Here is a 23,314-nt window from a genome sequence, read left to right on the forward strand (position 1 = left end):
ATACTCAAAAAACATTGTAGACATACTATGTATTTTTTAACAGTTCATTTTGGTCCTTAAATTTTTATTTTATGCGATTTAATCGTAATTAAAGGCTAATTGCGACTGAATTCTTGATCAAGGATGAAATTAAAAGAAAAAGAACCAAAAAAAAAAAAATACACTCATGTCCTTGGTCTTTAAAAATAACACAATGTATATAATTTAGGTCCTTTTAAATTTTAAAAAATTAATTTTGATATAAATTCATTTGTGTTATCTTTCAGTCCCTGTTTAGAGAGAGAGAGAGAGAGATAGATATAGATGAGGGTTACCATATTCTAGCTATGAGAGAGAGTCGTTGTTTACTTTACTTTTGGTTATCATAATGGGTTTTCTACTGTTTGATTTTCTGGTCGGTGGCCAAAATCCGAGCTTGTAGATGACATGTAGTCTGCCTTTTATATTTTTTTCTTTTAAAAAGATAGGGGCAGATGACAGGTCGTTCATTTATTTTTTAAAAAATTAATAAAATAAAAATAAGCCAGGATCCCATGATTTTATGAAGAATATTAGTGGAGATAAAATTAGATGTCTATGTGCAAAGTGTAAGAATAAAAAATTCCACCATAAAGATGTTGTGACGATGTATCTACTTAAACAAAGATTCGTTAAGAAATATTTACGTTGGTTTGCAAATGAAAAACCCTGTGTTCTTTACAAAATCATGGAAGAAATGATGATTGACTCGACTTTTAATTCTAGCAATATACATAGAAAATTTCTATCTATCTTTCTTATCTTTCTTTTGCCACTAATATCGTTTCATTTGAATATTTATAAATAAATTTATGCATGATTTACCGAGATATAATTCTAAAACTTTTGGAATGGGAAATTTTCACTTTCCTTTTTTCTTTTCTCAAAACATGTACATAAGTCAACTAGATCTCTCCAATGTTAATTTCCTCATTTAATGGATTCTAAATAGGTTTCTTTAATAACAAGAGTCTAAATCTAATTAGGGTTAATGCTCAGTTAAAAACCAAGGATTGAATGATAATTTTTTACTCTAAAGCACATAATTCCATATAAATAAAAATATATAAAATAGAGAGATTAACGACAAACTAGTATAAAATTAAAACTACAAATATGGTAAAAATCAATCACAACTAAGACTTACATTGAAACATATTTGAGAATTTTATCAATGAGTCTCAAACTAAAACTTCACCATCAAAATGATGCACTATGACTTTATTCACTTCATCATGTGAATGAGGCTATATCATATACCCAATAGTTTTTGAAGATATAAATAACCCTTGCAGCCTCAGAATAATTAAAAAATATTTTAATTTTTGTATGTTATAAGTGTCATTTCTTTACTCACTACTGAGTTTATACCGAGTATGCTGACAAGTTTTGCACTTAATAAAACTATTATATTCATTATTGTACAACATGAAAAAGTTTGGACACATACTAATTTTTCCTTATCCTAGGACAAGCGATTCCGTCATAGATTTTGCAATATAGAAGTTATCTTTCAGTTTATTTTCTTTAGGTAATATGTTTTTTGCTCATTTCAAGATATTATCATAACTGATTTCACTTAATTTATAATCTAACTTGATGACAAACACTTGTGTAATAGCCGACAATTTACTTTGAATTCTACACTTATTTCATAATGGTTCATCATAATCTTTTAAAAGTTTAAAAAACTTAGTTGTGTCTACATTTTGTTCTTCATTTAAAAGGATGTTACGTGAATCTTCACCTGAATAATCATATTTCATTCTCATTGTAGCCATTACCATACTCCTATAAGGATTACTATTATTCTCGGTAAACCCATGTATGTTGATAGAACTAGAAGTCGAGCCAACCATCAGTTCTTTCATGGTTTCGTAAGGAACACAAGGTTCTCCTTGTGCAAGCCAACATAAATATTTCTTAATGAATATTTTTTTAAGTAGATACATCGTCACAATATCTTTATGGTGGAATTTTTTATTTTTACACTTTGCATATAGATATTAATTTTATCTCCACTAAAATTCTTCATATTATAAAGTATAAAATTAATAAAACTCTCAATCTCTTTAAGATAATCTTGTCTATACAACCCTCTAAAAGAATCCTGATACATATAAAAATGATCATCCATTACTTATGAAACCTATATAAAATATTAATGACAACATTTATTAATAATGTAACTATTAATTCAAAATTCAAATTTTTATTTAAAATGAATTCATAATCCAATAACTAATTATCATTTCTACACAAATTCAATTTTATGTCAAAATGTGAATCAAGCAATAAAATTAACAATAAATAATCAGTACCCAACTAATTATCCATTGTTTGTTCAATTCAGACTTATTCAACCTAAATTAATACCTTTTAATTATTATCAATTCCATAAAAAATCAATTTCTTTAAATTTTCAACTTGACAATAAAATTGACCAAATGTAATTAGTTCCCTTTAAATAATCCATTATTTCTATAATTACAAACTCAATTTCATCAAATGAAATCTTCTTCAAATCCCAAACAAACCCTAACATACAAATTATATATTAATACAATAAAATTCTATTTGGAAAAGCTATAAAACACTTAAATATTCAAGCAAACTACAAAGAATTTCAAAAAATTAACCAAAAAAATAAATATTTTTTATAAAAATAGATAGGTTTGCTTATCTGGTTTAACAAAACTTTACAAGAAAAAAGGATGTTGGCTCTATTTATAGACTTAGGTCTACGCTGATGGTTTAGGAGGAGAGGGCTGTTTTTATTTTTATTTTTTAGGTGGGAGGAGGAGGAGGAGGAGGAGGAGGAGGAGGAGGAGGAGGATTTTTTGGTTTTATTTTATTTAATTTTCTCAACAGAATATTTGTTGGAATTTGCATTCTTTCTTGTTTTCTCCTGGTTTATATCCTAACATACTGATATTGTGATTTGCATGTGTGATATTTATTATGTTAGGATGCAGATGGGAACTCGCATGTTGGAGCCATGGCAACTTTGATAGATTATGTGGGTGCTGCTGCTATTTACTCCTATGGTGGCCATATCAAAGCATCTACTGATTTCAACATTTATTTTTATAGGGATTACTTGAGATTGTAGTAGCGGTGATGGTTTAAAATGTTTTTCACTTTGAAATACATCAAAATAAAGTTTTTTATTTTAAAAAATTATTTTTGATATCAGCACATCAAAACAATCTGAAAATATATATAAAAAAATTCATTTTAAACAAAAAAAAATTAAATTTTTTTCACTTTCTTTATCTATAAGACGTTTTCTTTTAATTATATTTATTTTTGTTTGTTTATATATTTTTACATGACATTACTGTAGAAGTGATTGGTTAACATCCTAAATCACCTAGAATTAATAATTATATTGCCCTTTGTAAAAACTTAAAAGTTTTAGAGCTTTTTCCATGTAAACCTTCAATAAATACCATTTCCTCTTTTCCCATCCTTTCACTCCTTGTATCTCCAAAAAGGCTGGAAAAATTACAAAGTATATGGTACTTATTTTGTTGTATAAAAAATATTAAATTAATTAGACAATTTAGTGTAGATGTTTAGTTTATAATATTAATCATGCGCTATTATAAATTAATCATGCACTATTATAAAAATATGATAATTTTGTAATCATTATAAAAGCTAGTGTTTTTACTAAGCAAATATATAAACTGAAATACAATCCTAATATTTATACTAATCATACTTAAACAAAAACTAGTGTAAAATACTTGTTGAATCTCTCATAAATATATAAAGGTATTATTACTGTAAGGATTAATCATTTATTCTTAAAGATTTATCTCTTCTCATTTGATGTAAAAGATTTGATATCAATAAACCTTTCATGATTCCAATAACATCATTTTATTTAGGTGCATTTCAAAGCAATGTCCAATGAATTGAAATGAATTATAACACGGTAAACACTCTACAAGAACTAAACTTAAACTCTAGATTATGAAGAAAACAAAAAGCATAAACAGAGCTCAAAACAAGGAATATGCTGGAAAATTGGATGGAAAAGGAGTAAAAACTTTTGCAGAAATGTTTCCAAAATAGTACAGAAAAAATCAACTAGAAATACTCTTTTTCAACTCCTTTTTATATAGAATTTTAGAAATCAAAACCGACAAAATTCCTTCCATTAATTACGCTTTATAAAATCATAATTAAACTTAAATATTTTTTGCTTTAAATAAGATTTTGATCAGATTCTTATATTCATGGGCAGGACAAACAAATGAGATAATTCTTCAAGGATAGACCCAAGTCCAAATTTAAGTTGATAAAAAATAATATTTTATAGTTTAAAAAATTATTTTACAGGAAACCAAGCCTAGGTCTAGGTTGAGCGATGCACATGTATGAGTTTAAATACAAATTTCATTTTGCTTTAGACTTTTGCTCTCTAAAATCATGAAGTATTTTTTTGGCCTAATTTAAATTTTTTCCATTCTCACGGAATAAAAAACAAGCAAATTTTTTTTCCCTTCCTCCTACTTGGGATAGAAGTTTCTAAAGGGTTGTAAGTAACATGTTAATCAAGAGTTTTTAAGATTAATTTTTTATTATTCAGTTATAATTTATTTAAATAATGTTAAAAAATTTATTCTAGAGATTAAATCCCAAGAAAATTTTAACTTCAAAAGTAAATATATCTCATTTTTAATTTGGTCTAAAATATAATGATTAATTAATCATGTTTTAAACAAAATTCCCAACTTCACCCAAGAAGGGCCCTGGTCTCATCTTCAAAACTGTCGGAGGAAATTCTATCAGTGTGACAAAAGCTAGAAACTTTTATTACTTTGGAGAAGTAGGTTAGAGCGAAAACAATATAATGCGTGTTCCTTCAGTTCTTTTCTTCTTATTCACTACTGGCAGGAAGAAGTTGAATTAGAGGCAAAGGTTTTAGAGGACATAGGACGGATAACATCAGTGGTCAATGAGGCTACAGGGAAAAGTACCGGGGAACTTGTTGCTCTGAGCAAGCAATGGACGGCCTCGCATAATAATACAAATACGGCCAGCAAGCTGACTTTAGACAAGTTACAACTGATATGCATTTTTTGTTCTTTCCAATCAAGAGAATTTAGCTTAATTAGGTGGGAAGAAACCATGTTTGTATCTTGCCATTTTGTTATTATTGCCATGAATCTCGCAAGTCTTCATGAGGTTTCAGCTCATTAAAGATTTCAAGTGTAGCCCTGCATTATCTGTTTTCTATATGACAAGAAAACCCTCTTTCATTTTCCCTTTAAGATCTTTCAATTTCAACTTGAAGAGTAATATATGTCCAGCTGCCTTCATTTGTACGAAAAGATAGTCAATTATGGAAGGCATTTCTTCCATTGAGATGAGCATATTGCAGATGTTTTGGCACTAGCTAGACTATCTGTACAAAGTTCTCTTTCAGCTTTTAAACTTGTACGGACAGTTCATTCAAATATATTGGCAGCATTCAAGGACAGTTTCTTCATATTCTTTCATGCTCGGTTTGCCGCTTTGTATTTCTCGAGTGAGTTGGTCATACATATTATACTACAATTCCTTTTCAAAACATTATTGGCAGCCCAAGCAAGTGATGAAATGATGGTTGGTAGAAGTGGACCGGCATAAAACTCAGCGATGATGGTTGAGTTGGTAGATACAGACACAGGTAGTGCTTGAATATCTTAAGTGCCAAATGATCATGCACTGCTAAGGAAGAACATGATCATTACGCTAGCTGCAACACCACTCAGTGGTGCTAGTACGTAGTTAGTCTGTTGGGACTGCCTTCCTTTAACATGCTGTACTATTTTAATCACTCGAGCAGAAAACTTGATTAATTTAATAGAAATACAAAAAAAAAAAACAAGAACAAAGAAGAATAAGAAGAAGAAGGAGAAACGAGAGTTCTTTACAGTTTCATCACTAGTCCATAAAATCTACTCTTTTAGGAGGTGTTACTATCATGAATTCTAAGATGTTTTCTTGAAATATGATTGTTAGGAATATAACTATTTAAATGTGATAGTATTTGTGATTGATATTGAAAATAAAAATTATTATTCACGTTGGTATTTGATGAAGTTTAACTCTAGAAAATTATGATTTCCAAGTAAAACAATAAATCTAATAACAAATTACATGATATGAATAATTATTTTGGTATTAGATGTAGAAGGGAATTGCATTTTTAATCTTACAAGTAAAGTAAAATCCTCGGATATATCAAATTCTTGGAAATTTAAGAATTCTTAGCTTACCAAATACAAAAATATTCGATATCTAAACTTTTTTTCGAGTAATCTTGAATGCCTTGACAAGAAATACTGTCACTTTGCTGGGTTTTGATTACCCTGATATTTCTATTGTAATATAAGCATAGAGTAAATGGGCTTAAAGCCTATGGTGGCTTGGAGGTCCTGTGATGATGAAAATCAGTGTCTATCAGTTGAAAAAGAATAAAATAAAATAAATCAAGGGGACACCGGAAAGTGGGTACCTTTATTTTCTACAGATATGACAGGGAAATATAATAATGATAATTGAAGAATGTCATAATCAGAGAGAGGGCCTACTCCTCAGTATGACACTGATAACTCCGCTTTTTCTTTTGATTAATCTTCAAAATGGTCAGTACAGGTACAGGAGGAGACGTTCATCAGGAGTGGCTCCATGAATTGTCAATTTTTTTCACCAGTCTGTGGCTGTCAGAAGCATACCACGCAACTGTTTCGTTTTTCCTGCTTTCATCAATTTTGATAGCAGGTCTCGCATGATTCAACAAGGAGGACTCGTAGAGCCTACGAGTCACAACTCGTTTCATGTTAGTATCATTTATCAGTTAAAACATCTTGAGTTCAAACACCTTCTTCATAATAGAAAGAAGAAGAGAGATAACGATTGGCATTGCTAGCTACACCATGAACGTGGGGTGTGAATTATGATTGATAGATGCCACTGGGACAGAACAATGGTCTTGGAAAGGTGGCCATGTTGTATTGATTTTCAAATGATGTAACGATCAAACTTGGTTTCATTCATACAATGAGGAAATTATGCACAAATCAAGATCAAATTCAATCATTCAATTCAAGACACTGCATTTCTTTGATATAAAAGATAAGGTACATGCATGTTCAAGTATGGTAAGATAGGATTATAAAGAGTAAACTTTTACACACAGGAAATATATATATATATATATATTATGCTAATTGCAAAAATGATAATATATCCTAACCACTATCACACCATGTAGGTATGTATACATTTCATCACTTCAATCACACCAACAATACTGAAAACAAATCAAGCCAGTTCTTCTAAACTTCAGAGATAACTCATCTCCATGATCGAAGCCTTATACTTCGTCTTTAACAATAGCTCCTATATTAGAAAATTCTTCCTCCTTAAAGCCATTCCCCTCATCACTGACCTTTATTACTCGCTCCACACAAGGTCCGTAAGCCCAGCTACATACTAGAAAATATAGCAAATTAACAGAACTCATTATGGCAAGAAGCCAGTAGTAGTTATCATAATGACCCTTGTTAATGTTATTTGAAACCCAGCTCTCTTTGCCCCCTCTTGAAGTGAGCTTATCAACTGCGCTTAGTATAGCACTTGCTAATAAGTTTGCCACAGCCATTCCTAATCCGAATAGTGCAGCTGCAATACTAGACATGCTCTTAGGGAACTCTGAGTAATAAAACTCTGTTTGGCCTATTGCGTTGAAGGCTTCTGCCAATCCATTCAAGCAATATTGCGGCACAAGCCACATTGCAGACATATCCAATACCGCATGAGCATTGTTCAAATACCCTTCCCGGATTGCTTTCCTTCGCCGAATGCTCTCAACTATTGCGGAAACTACCATGGCCATGCAGGAGAGAAATAGGCCAATTCCCATCCTTAGTTTAGCACCTAACTGCACTGGCTTGCCCTTTATTTTAGATGCCAAGGGAAGGATAGCGCGATCATAGAGGATAACCCATGTTGCCAGAGAGATGATTGTGAACATACCAAAAGAGCCAGCTGGGATTTGAAAGCTGGAAGAAATGTGTCGGTCCATGGAACTTGCTTGGAGCAATTGAAAAGTGCTTTGGCTAATGTTTATGGATATCATTATCCCAGTGGACCACAATGGGATGACTTTAAGAAGCGCCTTGAGTTCTTCAACTTGCTCTATTGTGCATAGACTCCACGGATTTGATGCCGATCCATCTGAGGCTATATCTTGTTCAGGATTTCTGATGATGCAAGCCTTGTTCAAGAACCTAGTAGCATTAAATTTTATAAAATCGTAAATGCTTCATTCATGTGCAAAAAAGAAAGGCTAATTAAGAGGATGATGACATGATTATACCTTAGTTTGGTTGTTGGCGCAATAAACTTTGAGTCCCTCTTGTGATGGTACCAACCATCAGAGTCTCTGGGCGGGAATGCGAGTTTTCTGTTCTTGTAAGCAACGACAGGCACTTGTATAAAGCCAGTGAACAAGCTTTTACTTGGTTTTTGCTTTACATAAAATGGAGAAGCAAAGAAGAACAACAAAGCAGAGAGGAACATAAGGATTGCAGGAACTCCAAATCCTACTTTCCAACCAAGATGATCTTGAATATAAACTATAGCCGTCAGAGAAATCAAGACAGAAATAGCTGCCGAGGCATAGTACCAGCCAAAGAAGCTCTCCAAGACCCTTTCATTTTTCGGGTTAGATTTGTTGTCCAATTGGTCAGCACCAAATGCTATGGAACATGGTCTAACGCCACCAGCTCCAATGGACATCAATGCGAAGGAGGACAACAGCAGAGTCATCTGGCCCGTTGTTGGGGTTTTACAGCTTTGAGTTGTTATGTCACAGGGAGGAGGCCTAACTTTGGGAACCATTGCTGTTAACCACAGTAGGATCATTCCCTGAATCATCCAAAACTTGTGCTCAATTAGTATAATAATAATACTAAGCACATGATATCTGAATTGGTCATAGTGAGTGAGAGTGGCTAATACACATGCATTTTAGAAATGTTGTCCATGTTAAGAACAGCTTCAACTGTAACTAATCCGGGGTCTGAGACAATATGCAATCTTAATTAATTAATGCAGGCACACAAATCTTTAGCAACCTGCTCATAAATAAAACCTTTTTAATTCATAAAAAAAATGAAATTATGTTTAACAAAAGCTAGGTGCGGTGCAGGTGACCACCAAGCCATAGCAACTTTGCTCAACTTGGCAGAATTTTCTGTTTTCCCTTTTCCTTTCATCTTTGTCTGTCTTCCCTTAAAAAGATGTCCCTTTTGGGTTCTCTTTTTTCTCGACCCAAAATTCCCAAAAACACTATGATTCAGGAAAAAAAACAGAAGAATCCCCCCCACTCGCCACCCTTTTTATTTTGGGCCCAATAGAGACGGCAGAATCCCAAAATTTATAGGCCTACTGGCCGAACCCACCATGATATAAGTTGGGCACAGCCAGCCCAAGGCTGGTCCCCCATCCTAGCTAGATCAATAAACTGTATCGATGTCTCCCTGCACTGTTTACACTTCCTTACATAGAGCAAGGTTTGAATTCTTTCTCAACTTGCAGTTTGCATTATTCATAAACCATGCTGTTTTTTATTTTATTTTATTTTCTCATACAACTTCCAAGCACACTTTATCCACGTAAGAATCACATGATGATGATGCGAGGCAACTGTGCTATTTTTGTAAGAAAGCTTCTAACTTTGGATGCCAACAAGGTAATGGTGCATACCTAATCACATGACCTGCCTGTACACACACACATGATATCAGAAACAAGAAGACATCCTCCCTTGTCTAATTATATTCTATCTTATCATACTTTATGGTGGGGCTGGGCATTTCAATTAATTAAGATCCCAATTTTGCTTAAACCAGTCGTGAAGAGCTATCTACACGCTGTATAAGAGATTAATTAATCTCTTGGAAAAACTTTTCCAAAAAAAAAAAAAAAAAAGTCTTTCGGAAAACAAGCTAAAATGAAATCTTTTGGTACATTTATGAATAAATTATGGAGACATGGTATCAGAATATCTGTAAAGTACTGCTGCGAAGTCTTTAACCAAGAACAGAAATTTAGTGGAACCTCTAGTTGTCCATAAGCAAGTAAGCAAAAAAAGAATGTGATGCAAATCCACTTTTAAGAGATCCAAGACAGAAATGAAAGCATCTAGCATCTTTTAAGTTTTAACACCAATCATGCTATCTCACTTTTAAATAATTGATGATATTGACCCAGAAAATGAAAGGGATCGGAAAAAAAAAACATCATGAAAAGAGAAAAAAAGTACCAAGAGACTGGAGATGGAACCCAGGCCAATGGTGAGGAAGCGGCCTAAGTATGAATCAGAGATTAAAGCTCCCAAAATTGGCATGAAATTTGTACCAGCAGTCCAGAGGAAGAGGATGTTGGTCCCCTTCGCTACTCCCACGCTGTAATCTCTCATCAGGTACAGTATCATATTTGGTATCAATCCATAGCTTGCTACCTTCTCAAATGCCTCATTTGCTGTCAGCAGTAGTAAAATCCAAAACCCAACATTCAAAGACTAATTAAACATCATGAAAGTTCATCCAGTAAACTTCAAACCCTCATCAGATTCACCAGAAAACGTACCAATAATGAATGGCATGGTAATGAGACCACCCTTTGAATGTTTGGGGGTAGTGTGCTGGTGGGTCATTTCCCCTTGGCTTGACAAGGGCTCTTCCATGTTCTTCTCCATTGCTGAAGTGCTCTAGCCTGCTCTCTTTCTTTCTCTCTTTCCCTCCCCCCCTCAAAGAAGGAAGTCCGTAGAGTGAGTGATTTATAACATCTCTTGTCCCCATGGGCTTCGTAGTTTATAATAAGCTGGGGAGTTTGGACAAAGAAAATAGATGACTTTGCAAGTGAGTTGTGAGTTGTGAGTTGTGACAGCTGAAATGACTAGCCGGGACTACACGATATATTCCAATACTATGAAAAAGGTAGAAATCCGAAAAACATTATATTATTTGTAGATCGTAATTATTACTACAGTCCAAGCGCGTGGCTTCTTGCAGAAAAACTAATCTAAAAAGAGAAGCAATTCTCTAAGCAAGATAATAATTGAAGAGAAAACATACCACGATCCTAGCTAGCTAGCACCTTTTTGCTCGCGGGTTTCATACAGTTCATTACATCTTTATCACATTCTTTCAGAGGATAATTTCACTACTTTAACAAATAATTACTAATAAATAAAGCACTGAAACTCAAACAAAATATAAAATAAAAGGTACACCCAATCATACTACCCTTTAGGGATATCGTGTGGCAGGCTGCAATGCAGGCTGCAATGGCAGATGGTCCACGCTGCCTTTTGCTTTTACTTGTTAGCCAAATCAAGTCAGCAATCAGCATTAGCACAGAGTGTGCAGTTCCTTTTTCCTCTCGATGTGGCTCGACTACTGGATCCGCGAAGAAGACACTTCTAGTATATGGGGTAACTGAAAAGTAGTCGTCGGCTTACTGCTTTCTTAAAGAATCAGTCCCATTCCTTCAGGATAAAATTCCATATTGAAAAGAAATGACAAAAAAGAGAGGTGTTTATATAAAATGAATCCACAATCCCTTAGCTGGGTTGGAGATGGTGACCATTCCTCATGCACCAAAATTCAATATAAACATGGAGGTGCATGCATTCTTTGGTTTTTGAAGGGAAAGGGAGGCAGAGTTCAACATTTTCATTGCGGTAGGTAATTTGTTGTTGTACTTTTAAAAAATTAAGTTGTAAAATAGTGTGGTTATGAATAATTAGTTGAATTTAGATAAGTGTTTGGTAAATATTGTGGTTAAAGTTTATGTGCAGCAAAAAACATGTATAAAATGTCTGGTAGTTGTGTGGTTGCGATTGCTTTTCAAAGTGTTTTTTACTTGGAAATGCATTAAAATAATGTATTTTTATTTTTTAAAAATTATTTTTGATATCAGTACATCAAAATGATTTAAAAACACTAAAAAACTATTAATTTAAAATAAAGAAAAAAATAAAAAATTATCAAATTTTTTTAAAAGCGCTTTTGAAACGAAAAAACAAATAGTGTTTTACGAAATTCAGTTAAAAAAGCATGTAAGAACTGCTTCATGAAAACTGCGTTTCAAACTCAATTTTTTAGTGAACTCTATAGTATAAAACACAATTTTTACAGTTACCAAACACTTTGCTGTGTTTTTTGCACCGCAAATATAAAAGCAAATGCAAAACAAACATACCCTTACTTAAGAGGATTTATTTCCATTTTAAAGGTATGTTATCAATTAAATTTCCCTTATTTTGAGAGGTTAAATGTAATACTTAAAACATTAACCAATTCGCAATCAAACAAAAACAAATGCCGGTTTTACAAATATATAATCAAAGTAGAATTGATTAAAAGGAGATTAGGGTTAAAAAAAAACATTCAATAATAAACTTAAATTTAACAGATTTAAAAAAATTTCTTTAAAGACCTCATTCAATGTACTTTGACACAATAACTCCATGAGCTCATTCTAGAGGAGGAGTCCGACTTCATGTTCTCACCTTTGGAAAGCAACCCCACTTCTTAGGCTCTCTTGAGGGGAGGAGCCCGACTCTATAAGCTTGTCCTATATAGTATGGCTAAACTTATTTTTTATTTATAATGGACTCATACAACTTGATCAAGTCCAATTATTGGGAATAGATCAGATTATTTAAACCAAAAAATTAACTAATTATCCAACATATCAACCTTATTCTTAAGCAATTTAGATTTTGGAACTAAAACCAAAAGGTTAAATCATGTAGGGTTGTTAAGACTTTAAGATAATAATAAAAATTAATAATTTATAAATGTTTAAATAATAAATATCTTGCAATCTAGCCCAGTTATCATGGTCAATTGAAAAATTAAAAAAAAAAGTGAAAATAAGGAGATTGACCATCAATCACACCCATTGTATTCACGGACTTATATACTACTTGTTAAACTAAATTTTGGATATTATATGCTACTAAGTTAACAAAATCTTACCCTTTCACTACATTGTGTAGATAATTTTCATGAACCATCAGATGTTAAGCTTCTTTCTGAAGAAAACAACATGGATTCTCGTTGATCAAACAAGTGACCGTATGATGAAACCAACCAGTCTCAAGCTATAAAAGCCAGTTATGGAAATCCAAGGAGATGCAAATACCCAATATATGGAAAGAGCTGAAGAGTTGTTAATAATGGCGCACGTGCAAGTGGATTATTATATGGTCTGCACACAATTAAGTTCATTGTTTTATAGAGATGAATTTATGGCTGTTGCTTGGCCTTGTCAACGTGTGTGTGTGTAATCTGGAAATCTTTGGCTTGATTCGTAACATAGAAATATTGAAGAGTCTTATCACCTTTAATGTTTATGGTCTGCGAGCTTTGAAATCTAGCTAAGTGTTCTGGTATGATTTCTTTAGTCATCAATGCTTTGAGTGCCCTTTTTTAAAGTGCGCAGGTGGTTGAGTAACCATAACCTATCCATCACGATCAAAGGCTAAGTAAGGGTATCCTTCTTTGTGGCAAGGAATAGAAGAAGAGGAATAAAGGTGGAGTAATTACTATAAGATGGGTAGCTCTAGGTTGTATATTGTTGGGGCAAATCCACTACTCTTTCAAACACAACGTAATCAAGATGTTTTTCTTTTTTAACCTATGCTATGCTATGGTCATGTATGCTAGTTTTTCATTCTAGAACCTTACTTACATGAAAATTAGATGATTCATAGCAATTACCATGTGTTAGGTTCCCGAATATCATACGCGCGGTGAAAACTATGAAATGAAATTATTCGAGAGTTCTTGGAATCCTGTAATACAGATCTAGAATTGTTTAGGGATTTATTATTTACAGATATGATCTTCTTCGACTTTGAATAATTCTTTAAAGACTGAGTTGTCGCAGACCACAAGTTGTCTAATTGTTTGGTTTCCAACAGTAATCCAGGCGAACTACCGGTGAGAAATCTCATAAAACCATGTTTTAAATCATTTTCCTAAGAGAATCAAACAACAAACCCAAAGTAACATTTAATTAGAGAAAACAACAATATATTTTATGAAAAAAACAATTCCAACTATAATATCAAAGTAAACAACTCTTTGAATAAAGGAAAAATCGTAAGACCATCAATAACAAACACCCAATAACAAGGATTGGTTAGAACAACTTGTATAACATAAACTCATATGATTTAAGCTATAGGATTTCATTCACCCCACGTTGGGAACTAATGATTAACTCTTTATATAAAGATTTTAGATTTGCTCATAGTGATCAAATTATATCTAGACTTATTTTTATTTTCCAGTAATTTTCGGTACAATTTTTAAATAAATAAGAGACAACGATTACACAACAAATGTAACAAATATCATGATCAAATCACTGGAATAAAAGAATAAGGATTAAATAAAAGGAACAAATATAAAAAAAATATCCAGGAATACAAAATAAATAAAAACAAACTGAGAAAAATAGTGATGAAAAGAGCATGAAATAAGTTGATTACACAACAAATCTAGCAATGATAAGAATATATATGAAAAAAAAAAATACATAGGGATACAAAATAACCAAAAACAAACTAAGAAAATCAGTGATGATGAGAGCATGAAATAAATTGAGAATCTTGACCTGAAAAAAGGCTAGAATAGAAAAAATCACATCAACGTACAAAAAACCCTCCATAAACCCGATCGATATGATAAACAATTAATAGGACATAGATACTAAAGAAATGACATTTCTCACTCTCCATTCTTTTTACCTTCCTTTTCTTAAATAAAGGTCTAAAGATTTCTCAACATTAATATAAATAGAAAGAATCAAAGACCAAATTAAGAATCTAATTTAAAAGTTTGAGAAATCCACCTTAAATCAGTACCTTCACGTCATTTGGTTATAATCATATCTTTGAACAGGTCTCCTACCTTCTACATCTTTTTTTACCCTCCCTCTTTTCATCCATGTCTTTCACTTGCTAATTAACTGTGGTAAAATATTGAGAAAGAAAAACTCATCTCTCCCGTTGATTTTTTTACTATCTCTCAACTCGGAAAGGGTGGTAAAAAACTTAATTAGCATGAGCTTTTATGGCTTTCCATTACGTGAAAGGAGGAAAAGAAGCATAAAAACTCGGTGGTGGAGGGAGAAGCCATCCAAAATGACCTTCTAAAACATCTAAGCTTTCAAACGGAATGATGGGAAAAAATAATTATTATAGTAGTAGAATCCATAATATCCTGAGTCTGTGTCCACAGAGAATTTTTTATTTTTATTTTTAAATATTGCTCCTTTAATTATTACTACTTGTTTATTAAAAAAGAAAAAAAAAACAGAAAGAAAGAGTGCAATAACTCGTCACTGGTTGCTCAAAATAAATTGTTTATTTTAGCTTAGGCTGATATTGAGCGGCCATCGAATCACTGCTGCCTTCATTAGTCGCTAGTCTTCGAGCAACTTGTTCATGAATTGAACGGTACTTGAATGAAGTTCATAAATAAAATTAAAATCAAAATCTTCTGGACGTTCATATTGTAGCTTACAGAACTAAGATCTTACAACCAAAATCAAATCAATCATTTTGATCAATTATTCAACAATAACAAAAATCTTCAAAATCATAGAACCCCACCACCAGAAACTTTACTTGATAAAGCACCACCACCATAATGCAAGCCCATAACCATATCAAGTACATTGTTTTTTCAACACTACGAGGCACAAACCCAACAAGCCTGGTAGGGTGATTGGTTCAGTAGCAATGCAATATGTTAAAGCTGCCCTTTTCTGTACAGTTAGAGCCTTTTATCTGCGTCGTGAGAACTGCCGTCCAAGCTAAAATGTACAAGAAATGATGTTTTTTTCTCCTTTTCTACTTGAAGCGTAGGCAAACAGACATGTAAGTCACCATGAGAACTCCAACCTAAGACACGCACGGATGCATGTAGATCTTGGCAATTTAACCAACCTACATCAGGGCTGCATAGAGGACAAATTCATTGAAATAATTCCTCTGATATTTTCCAACAGTTTATTCATATCCTTGAGCTAGCGTAATACATCATTATGTGTTATATTGTGATAGAAAACAGTGGTTGGGAAAAATGACGTGTGAATTGGATTGAGGTAAAACGTAGAGAAAAGAGAGATTTGACCGCTGCACCAACATTATCTAGAAAATCTGACTCATATTATGCTGACTCAAACTTCTTGCTCCATGACAATGACGAATATAACAAGTAAACAATTCTACATATTCTTCGAAATTTATTTTCTTAATGCTTTCATTTCCAAGAAAAGTGAAAAGGGAAAAAAAAGTGAAAGCGGTTTCTTGAAGCAAAATGGCGGTGCCCATAAACGAACCCATCTCTAACCAAAACAGTTTCCTCCCTCCTCACTTTTTCATTCAATTAAGAAGAAAAGGCTCCTAATTAATCACTTCATCAATTCAATAAATGTTGCTAATACTAACTCTTCTGCACGTCAATTTTCTCTGAACCTTAGCCTCTTAGGTGGGGTCTGTTTTTGAGATGCATTATTGAACAGACATGAAGCCAAGGGAATAACGACATTCATGCCCCTCTATTCAGGCCTTTGCGTGTGGTGCAATGTGGCCCTAGGGCGCCTGCATTTCAATAATTTCATGGAGGAGAGAATGCTATGATAATTTGAAGTCATCACACAGCTGTGACCTCGTTGAATTTCTCAAAGAAATTGTGAATTCTACTTCTTTTTTTTCCTGTAAATACAATGAAATAGATATTGCAATATAAGGTTACAGAAAATATAGAATATCATTTGTTTTTCCGCAACAGAAATTCCAAGTCAAGAGTCTTTCTGGACCAAAAACAGCCTTTTATTGTGAAAAAAGTATGATGGTTTTGTGAAACCAAAGTAGAAATGGTTTTTGATAAATTAATCAGCATCTTCTTTCACCTCTATAATTGGTATGCATAGTAAGGGCGTTAGATTGAGACTGGCATAATGTGGGCAGAATTGAAGTGGACATCTTTTGCTTTTCTTTTTTTCTTCTTTTAAAATTATATGCTAACATGTCCATTAACAGTAATGAGCTGATTGTGGTGGATCTCTGACCATGACAACTAACTACATATGTTGTTGTAATGATTTGATCGGGATCACTCTATATAAAATAAATATGAAGCTTAATTCCTTAATAATCTAATATTAAAATATATAATTGAAATAAAAAACAAATAAAAAATAAGATTGAGTTGTATGTTAACTGGTGAAATTAAAAAACAAAATCAATCAAAAAAAAAAATAACATCAGCTCGAGTCAACCTTCCAAACTTATTACTCAGGTCATGAGATCGAAATAACTTAATAAAAAACAAATCTAAAAAAATTACAAAGCCTAATTAAAAATATTCAATTAAAAAGGGATAAAAAAATCAGAGTCAACCTAGATCAACCCACCGAACCCGTATGGTTGGGCTTATATGGGCTGGACCTTTAGCCCAACCTGTATGGTTGGGCTTGGTCCAACCTACCTCTAAAAAAAAAGTTATTTGGGCCATTTGTCGGCTCAAAAAAATGAGGGGGCCCAACCCATATTTTTGGGCTTGAGCCTCAAGCTCAAACGACCCACCCCATGTGGTTGGGCCAAGTCCAACACTAGACTTAAGGTCATGTTTGGCCTGCCCTGCTTTTTCCTTAAGAAAAGCCTTGTTTGGCTCTTTAGGGGGTGAATGCCAAACATGTCCTTAAGATATTTTTTATGCCTATGATTTTAGGCTAAAGATGTGTTAGGAAAACAAGCCTTAAGTTTTTTCTTTTAGTTTTAATTTGTCTATGTTTGTGTGTCTAGCCAAACAGACCCTTAAATATCTAAAAACATTCAAGGACCATTGTGAAATTATTTTTAGGTCCCTCGTATGTTTTTTCAACAATTTTACTCAATATCAAACTGTAGACTTGTATTGTATGACACAGACCTAGTATTAAAAATACCTGATTTTTCCTCCAAAAATATTTTAAAAAATTCAAAAACTAAAAATAATCCTTTATTTCAAAAACAAAGAAATATGTTTCCTTTAAAGGATTTCACTTAATAATAGGGTTGTAGACTTATACTGTAAGATATTGACCCGATATTAAGAATACCTATTTTCGCTAAAATTTTTAGAAATTCCAAAAAATTTCTAAATTTTTTTCCTCATTTAAACATAACAAAAAATATATTTTATTTGGTGTGCATATAGCTAGATTAAAAAATTTTCATGCATTTTTATATAAAAAAATTAAAATTGCATTTTCATCATACTTAAAAAAATACAAAAAAATTAGTTAATAGGTATGACAATAAGTTTGCAATTATTCATTAGGATTTGATCAAAATTTCAAATAAAAACCTTTTGATCTTGGCCTTTAGGATAATTAGGTTTTAACCTAATAAGATAAGAATCTCTTTACTGTGAAGGACTTTTCTTAAACTTTAGACATACTTTTCTAGGCTTTAAAATGACTAGGTTTTAATTTGATGAGATAAGAAACTCATTGCTGAGGAGGGCTTTTCTTAGACCTTAGATAGACTAACGGATAGAAATGCGACTTAGCACAAACAACAAAGTAGCTTACCATAGACAGGGTGCACTAGGGGTGATACGTCTTTCCCTTGCACAACTAGTCCCCTTATTCAGACTCTTGTAGACCATTAGATTTTCTAGTGACCATAATACTAGGTGGTGACTTTTTTTCTACTAATAAAGGACAAAATTTTCTTGTCATTTCGACCCATAACTATCCCGATAACCCTGATCCAAAAAGACGATCGTCGCGACGCCGCACACGTGCAACATATTTAATAGGTCTAAACATGTTTCTAAAATAATTTGCATTTAGATTTGATGCAAAAAAATAAATAGATCAAAATATACCTCTTGCCATTAATGAAAAATACTCATGAATTGTTTTTTAAGGTTTTGGTACTTTTAAGCTCTCCTAGCACACACATATTTAATGGTGTATTTTTATAGGTAAAATTCTATATTTCAGTGTGTAAGCTTATAGACCAAAAACCTGTATTTATATAACAAGAGTCCCTTTAAAATTCTATTGATATAACTCCGATGCCATTAATTTAGGAAATATTAATATGGGAGTTAATTTATTGGACCAAATTAAAGTTCATGGAAAAATTGAATCCATATTAATAGGGATTTGTAAAATGTAACTTTAACATTCTCCCATTTGGTCCATACATTTAACTCAATGTCTTAACTTGACCCCCATCCTTTAACTTTCTTAGGTAACAAATGCATGGGTTATTAAGATAAGTCCTTTAATAACAAGCATTACATTCCATGTATTACAATGCATATAATTTATCAACCCTATATTTATTCTTGGTCCTATATAAATGAATTTTCTCAAATAAACTAAGATTCACAAAAATATGAGAATACATCACAATAAATATAATTTCCTTAAAAATAACATAGTTCATACAACTAAAATCACATAATGGAACCAAATCCCATTTTCACTACAAGATACTTGAATTTAAATAGTGGCATGCCTTTAGTCAAAAGATTTGTGATTATCAATTTAGTACTAATGTGATATGTTTACTTCGACTACTACTTCTGTTGTTCTTAGGCATAAAAACAGATGCTGAATTATCATAATATATTCTTAATGGCCTAGAAATAGAATCGATGGTTCTAAGCCCAAATATGAAACTCTTTAACCATATTCCATATGCAGTAGCCTCAAATAAGGAAACAAACTCAACTTCCATAGTGGACATAGCAGTCAAATTTTGCTTAGCACTTCTCCAAGATGCAGCTCCACCGACCATCATAAAAATATATTCTAATATTGATTTATGTGAATCAACACAACCGGTAAAATCTGAATTTGAGTAGCTAATTACTTTTAGATTGTATGCTTATCTATACATAGCATGTAGTCTTAGGTCTTTTAAAGGTACCTCATTACTTTTTTTATAACTTTCTAGTGGTCTACCCATGAATTACTATGATATCATCCCAATATTCCTCCAACAAATGCAATGTCTAGCCTTGTATAGACTTGAGCATACATCAAGCTAGCTTCCTACACTAGAAGAATATGAAATGTTCTTTATTTTTTCCTTTCAGGATCATTTTTCGAGCATTGGTTTTAAACCTATCACCCTTTACAATGAGAGCTACATTTGGTGAACAATATTTCATTCAAAATCTCTCTAAAACTTTTATGATATAGGTTTATTGAGACAAACCTAAAATGCCTTTAAATCAGAATATATAAATCTTAATGCCAATGATATAAGATGCCTCACTCGTATTCTTCATGTCAAAATTTCTAAAGAGAAATTGTTTCACCTTATGCAAAAAACCCTTATCATTAGTCGCAAATTCAATGTCATCCACGTATAAAATAAGAAAAAAAAATCTTACTTCTACTGATTTTCTGGTATATACATTGATCCATGATGTTTTCTACAAATCCAAATGAAGATATTACATCATGAAATTCAAAGTATCATTGTCGAGACACTTGTTTTAAACCGTATATAGATTTCTTAAGCTTTCATACCAAATACTCACCATCACTAGAGGATAATTCTTCAAGTCATTTTATGTAAACCTTCTACTTTAGATCTCCATTAAGAAATGCAATTTTCACATCCAATTATTGCATTTCCAAGTTAAAATGTGCTACTAATGCCAAAATAATATGCATAAAATCTTTCTTAGATATATGAGAGAGAGTTTATGTGTAATTGATTCTTTTTTTTAGTGAATCCCTTAGCAATGAGTCTTGCCATGTATCTTTTAATATTGCTCAATAAGTTTATCCTTATCTTAAAGATCCATTTACATCCAATGGCTCTTGTATTAATAGGTAACTCAACAAGATCCCATACTCTGGTACTTTTCATAGAATTCATCTCTTTCTTTTTGAAATTGTACCAGAATTCTGATTCCTTACAACTTATAGCCTATGAAAATGATTTAGGATTTTTTTTGGCTCCAATGTTATAGTTAGATTCTTTAGATACACAACATAATTATTAGAAATGATTGATCTCTTTGTTCTAGTAGATCTTCTCAATGTTGTACCATTATCTTTTTAAGAAGTAATAGGTTCAACTAGTTGTTCATAAATTCTTAGTAATGCTTGAACAATCTAATCTACTAGAATGTTGTCAACAACTTATGGAACTTCAATGATTGGTTGTTCAACACTAGTTTGTACTTGAGAGATGCTGTTAACAATATTATTTTATTGAAAGGTTGTGATTCTGAATGATCATTTTTAGAAACTATATTCTTGATTTGATCGCTCCCACTATTTAAGTCATTTTCAAGAAACTTTGTACTTTTTGATTCCATAATCCTAGTTTTATGAGATGGAAAATAAAATCTATACCTTTTAAACCTTTCAGCATATCCAATGAAATACCCACTAATGATTCTTGGATTCAACTTATTTTCTTATGGATTATAAATTCTTATTTCAAACGGGCATACACAAACATGCACATGTCACAAAATCAGTTTCCAACCTTTTAATAACTTAAATGGTGTTTTTGGTTCAACCTTGATTGGAACTCAGTTTAGTATGTGCACTATTGTCTTTAGTGCTTTAGTTTATAAGGATTTAGACAGATTGAAGTTGCTAAGCATTCTTCGTACCATGTCCAATAATGTTTGATTTTTTTTTCTACTACACTATTCTGGTATGGTGAACCAAGTATGGTGTATTGGGCAACTATCCTATTTTTTTTTAAAGAAACTTTATGAACAGACTAGGTGTTTGTCCATCCTTTGTGTATCTGCCATAATTTTCTCCATCACTATCTGGTCTCACAATCTTAATTTATTTCCTATATTGTTTATCTACTTGAGTCTTAAAAATCTTAAAGGTATCTAATGCTTTGTTCTTGTTATAAAACAAGTAAAAATATATATCGTGATTTAATCATCTATAAAATAGAAGAAGTATTTTTAATCATGTGAGTCTATGTCTGGACTACATATATTAGTATGAATAATTTCTAATTTGTATGAACTCCTATTGACACCTTTTATTGACTTGTTGGTTTGCTTTTTCTTAATGCAATCCATACGAGTTTCGAAGTTAGTAAAATCAAAAGTACTAAGTATCACATCATTTACTAATCTCTTAATTCTCTTTATAAAGATATGTCCTAATCTCTAGTGCTATAACATAGAGAAATTCTTATTAATAACATATCTTTTAATGCTAGTATGAACATACATTGAACTATAAGTGTCATTGTTGTGTAAATTAATGCAATAAACATCATTAGACAAAATACCATTTCCAGCACTATCATATCTATAAAATAAATTGAAAGTTTCAAAAAAATTAATGAAGTTTCACATACACTACAAGGTATTTGAAATATAGATTAAAGAGCCAGAATTAATCCATCATGTGTTATAATTAACATCAACCATATTAGACTTATAACAAACAAATGAGATTAGAATACCTTTCTTTTCAAGCCATTTTTGAAATTTAGTACATTCCTTCTTCATGTGTCTTTTTTTTTTATTATAGAAGAAACACGTGGATTCCTTCTTCATGTCAGCTTGAGGAGGCATTTTACCTTTCCCCTTTTTATTGGCTTAAGTTTTGTCTTGCCTTCGGGTTGCTAGCATTATATTTTCTCCTAGTTCCATTACCAACCTCCATTCCTCCTTAATACACATGGTCATGAGTTTATTGATTGACTGTCTGTCTTTATATGTGTTGTACAAGAAGGGTCCGTATTGTTGTGGAAAAGTATACATGATATAGTGCACAAGGAATGATTCTAACATTTCAACCTCAAGATTCTTCAATTGAGCCACAATGTCTCTCATATGCATGATGTACTCGTGCACACCTCTCACACTTGTGAGTCTCATGGATGAGAACTTCATGATTAAGGTAGTTACTAGTGCCTTATCTAAAGTGACGAATTGATCATCAATTGCTTTTAGCAAATTGCAGACTTTCTTATGTAATTAACCAAACCACATATACCAATGAATATTCTAGTTTTTATAACATCATATTGAGGTAATTAGATCGCTCTCATCGTTCATAAGGAGCAATATCCTCTGAAATGCAGATGTTAGTTACTGTAGGTGGTTCATCTTTTCTAATTGCATAATCTATGTCCATCCACCCTAAATAAAGGAGAATTATTTCTTTTCATACTTTATAGTTATCATCCTTTAGATCA

General features: G+C 32.1%; 1 protein-coding gene across 1 annotated transcript; it reads right to left on the reverse strand.

Moving 5' to 3' along the window:
* Positions 1–7,108: 7,108 nt before the first annotated feature.
* On the reverse strand, positions 7,109–10,916 carry LOC7470568 (protein NRT1/ PTR FAMILY 1.2). Its single transcript, XM_002299683.4, has 4 exons — positions 10,675–10,916; positions 10,349–10,566; positions 8,399–8,949; positions 7,109–8,309 (listed from the first exon to the last, which is right to left on the reverse strand). Exons 1-4 carry the CDS (start codon positions 10,781–10,783, stop codon positions 7,394–7,396), a joined length of 1,794 nt encoding a protein of 597 aa, XP_002299719.2. The 5' UTR covers positions 10,784–10,916; the 3' UTR covers positions 7,109–7,393.
* Positions 10,917–23,314: the final 12,398 nt, after the last annotated feature.

This window comes from Populus trichocarpa, chromosome 1, assembly GCF_000002775.5.
Source record: "Populus trichocarpa isolate Nisqually-1 chromosome 1, P.trichocarpa_v4.1, whole genome shotgun sequence".
NCBI classification, from domain to species: domain Eukaryota; kingdom Viridiplantae; phylum Streptophyta; class Magnoliopsida; order Malpighiales; family Salicaceae; genus Populus; species Populus trichocarpa.

What these genes read in the sequence shown, in the direction of transcription:
- LOC7470568 (XM_002299683.4), bottom strand. Translation starts at nt 10,783, where the DNA reads ATGGAGAAGAACATGGAAGAGCCCTTGTCAAGCCAAGGGGAAATGACC. An exon ending in GTTCCATCTCCAGTCTCTTG is followed by an intron (nt 8,950 to 10,348) that starts GTACTTTTTTTC and finishes TGGATGATTCAG; the next exon opens with GGAATGATCCTACTGTGGTT. An exon ending in GCGCCAACAACCAAACTAAG is followed by an intron (nt 8,310 to 8,398) that starts GTATAATCATGT and finishes TAATGCTACTAG; the next exon opens with GTTCTTGAACAAGGCTTGCA.